Source organism: Sciurus carolinensis, chromosome 13 (genome assembly GCF_902686445.1).
Source record: "Sciurus carolinensis chromosome 13, mSciCar1.2, whole genome shotgun sequence".
Taxonomy (NCBI): Eukaryota; Metazoa; Chordata; class Mammalia; order Rodentia; family Sciuridae; genus Sciurus; species Sciurus carolinensis.
The window spans coordinates 79033420-79036558 of NC_062225.1; the positions used below are offsets into that span (position 1 = coordinate 79033420).

A 3139-nucleotide genomic window follows, 5' to 3' on the forward strand; every position below is an offset into this window, starting at 1 on the left:
CTAGATCTGAAGGGGACCCAGTAACCAGCCCGGCCCACATGAGTAACTAAAAAAAAAAAAAAAAAAAAAAAAAAATGTTCTCTAAATTTAAGATGTACACATAGCAGCTTTTCCAAGTTTCGAAGAAGCAGAGCCCTAGAATAGACTTAAGACTATCTTTAAGACATACTGATGAAATAAAATCAAGACCTTTGACCTCACCTAACTGGACTCAGTACACATTAATTAGGTCAAAAACTTTTGCTCTGGGTGTCAAGTAACCCTCTCATCTTCCTCTAGGAAAGTGAAAGGAACAACCTGGTCTCCCTCAGTCACCCAACCCCACATTCCCCAAAGGAATGTCGTCATCATTTATTATAGGAGAAATGGAGTTGCTACCAAGAAAGGGTCTGACCAAGGAGAGTTCTTCCCTTGTCCCAAATTCAGATATCCTTATACACTATTAAACCACAGGAGCCATTTATAAATGTCATCATCATAGTCTTTTAATATTTTACATAAAAAACTGTATACACAGCTTATAGAACTTTTATGTAAACATCATAAGCTCACCACTTTGTCATTTGTCAGTTTATTTAAAAAATAAAAAACAAGACAACAATTTAGTAGAAGTACCACTGGGCTGGGAGGAGAGGTGAAAAAAGAAAATAGGGGCAGGTTTATTCTCTGTACAGAGATGCAGAGAAAATTTCACGTAGCTGTAAAGGCTGCCTTGTGAAAAAAGAAAGTTTTAAATAGACCCCAATGCTTTTTACCTTCCTTTATCAAAATAGTGTGCATAACCTGCACAAATAAAATCACAAACAGTGTTGCCACTTTTTCAAGAAAACAAAGCAAAAATTAGTGGGTTTTTTTTTTTCCCTCTCCTGGTTTAAAAGTCATCATTTTTTAAAAAACATCAGAAGTAGATGAGGTTACAGCATACAAGTATGGTCAGAATGCTACTGTCTTATGCAAATGACAAGTGCATTAAGTGTCAAACAATGAAAACAATTGTGCAAAGAATTCTTTTAACAAAAAGTTTTTAGCCTTTAAATAAAACAACATCAGTTTCTTGGACTGAACAATTTTTACTTGTAGGACAGGCACAAAGTTCGCTTATGGCAAAAACAGCCCCGCAGCGCAACCCCCTCCTCCAGCAAGTAGTTGGTGAGGGGTTTGCTGGGGGTTGATCCGCAGGAGACACCGTGTCTGGAAGCTGCGTCCTTCTCAGCCCCAAGTCAATTGCAAATGTTTTCTTCAGAGGTTGGAAAGATGGCCAAATCCAGTTCATGCTTGGATGGGCGCCGGATCCAGCCTGGGCTGGAGCTGTTTTGGGGCCCTGGTCATTCCACTCGCCTCCACCATTAAATAACACCATCTTACCTCCGAAAATAAAATTATATCTATATTTATATAACACCCCCCCCCAACCTCCCCAGCCCTCCCCTCCCGCAGTTCCCCGGGTCTATGTTACAGATAAGAGCACAGCGCTCGTTGGTTAGGGGTGAACAACTGATGGGGCGCGGCCACACTCCTGCGCCCTGTGTCCCTGGGGACCAGAGACGGGGGCGGGATGAAAACAGGGCGGGGGTAGAACAGACACACAACCACACACTCTGAGGCCTGGCTCTTCAGGAAAGGATGCTCAGGAACCCCTTGGCACTCAGCAGGGCGTCCAGGCCTGTGTGACACTGCTGGACGCACACAGACACTAGGAAGGGGGCACCCGATGCCCACGCCAATTCTCGGCACGACAACCGGAACAGCCAGGAGAAGCCAGGTGGTCCGGCGGGGTCCTTGGGGGGCGTGGGCCTCCCCTTCTCCCGGCTCGTGGGGGACGCGCCAGGGAGGGGGAGCCAAGCTGGCAGGGGCAGACGGGGCGGGCGCGGCCCTCATAGCACCTTGCAGCAGTTGATGCAGCCGTTCTGGGAGCCATAGCGCTTCTGCAGCGCGGCGCGCGTGGCGGTCTCGAAGACCTCGCGCACGCCCTCCTTGGTCTTGGCGGAGCACTCGAGGTAGTCGTAGGCTTGGATGCGCACGGCCATGGCGCGGCCGTCATCCGTGCGCACCGGTTCCTGCTTCATGCGGGCCAGCTCTGTGCGGACGTGCTCGTCGCTGCGCAGGTCTTTCTTGTTGGCCACCAGGATGATGGGCACGTTGGGACAGAAGTGCTTCACCTCCGGCACCCACTTCTCGGGGATGTTCTCCAGCGAGTCCGGGCTGTCCACCGAAAAGCACATGAGGATGACGTCGGTGTCCGGGTAGGAGAGCGGCCGCAGGCGGTCGTAGTCCTCCTGACCCGCCGTATCCCACAGCGCCAGCTCCACCTGCTTGCCGTCCACCTCGATGTCTGCCACATAGTTCTCGAAGACGGTGGGCACGTACACCTCAGGAAACTCGTCCTTACTGAACACGATCAGCAGGCACGTTTTGCCACACGCGCCGTCGCCCACCACCACCAGCTTCTTGCGGATGGCCGCCATGAGCGGGCCGGGCCCGGGCAGCAGGAGGGGGCCCGCGAACGCCTCGCTGCCGTCCCGCTCGCCGCTCACCGCTCACCTCGGGCTGCGCGCTGGGGGCAAGGGTCGCTAGCTGCACCCAGGCCCCGCGGTGGCGCGTTCTCTCGGTGCGCTCGGGCTGCCGCGGCGGGGGCGGTGGGGGCGCGGGGGCATAGGGCGCACCGGGAGTCTCGCAGCGCTGCTCCGGGGCGGTGGCCGCTCTTCTCGCCCCAGCCCTGGGGTGGGCGGCTTTGTGCGCAAAGGTGGCCGGAGCTGCGAACTCGGCCTAGCTCCTTCCCGGATCTCTCCAGGCCTCACGTACTGGAGTACCGGCGACTAAAGCCTGACTGCGGTGGCAGATGCGGGCTGCGGCCCTAGCGCCCGCTATTTAAAGAGTCCGGCCACTTTCTTAATATAGCCGCCCAATGGGAAACGAGCCGGCTGAGCTCATCGCTGCGGATCTTGACTCTGATTGGTCGCCCGCTGCAGCCCAAAGGCGGGGCCCGACGAGCTTGATTGACGGCCCAGGCCGCCGGGCTGGGAGAGGCGGCGACTGGGGAGTCTGCGCGGCGGCTGGCCCTGAGGGCCTCTGTCGCCACCGGGCACTTGCCTTCGCCGCAGCTTAAGTGCGAGAAGCCCCACTGGCTGGCTAGAGCCCG

General features: G+C 54.6%; 1 protein-coding gene across 1 annotated transcript; it reads right to left on the reverse strand.

The window, feature by feature from the left end:
* Nucleotides 1–463: 463 nt before the first annotated feature.
* Nucleotides 464–2853, reverse strand: Rhob (ras homolog family member B). Its single transcript, XM_047523416.1, has one exon. It carries the CDS (start codon nt 2463–2465, stop codon nt 1875–1877), a length of 591 nt encoding a protein of 196 aa, XP_047379372.1. The 5' UTR covers nt 2466–2853; the 3' UTR covers nt 464–1874.
* Between the last annotated feature and the right edge of the window lie 286 nt (nt 2854–3139).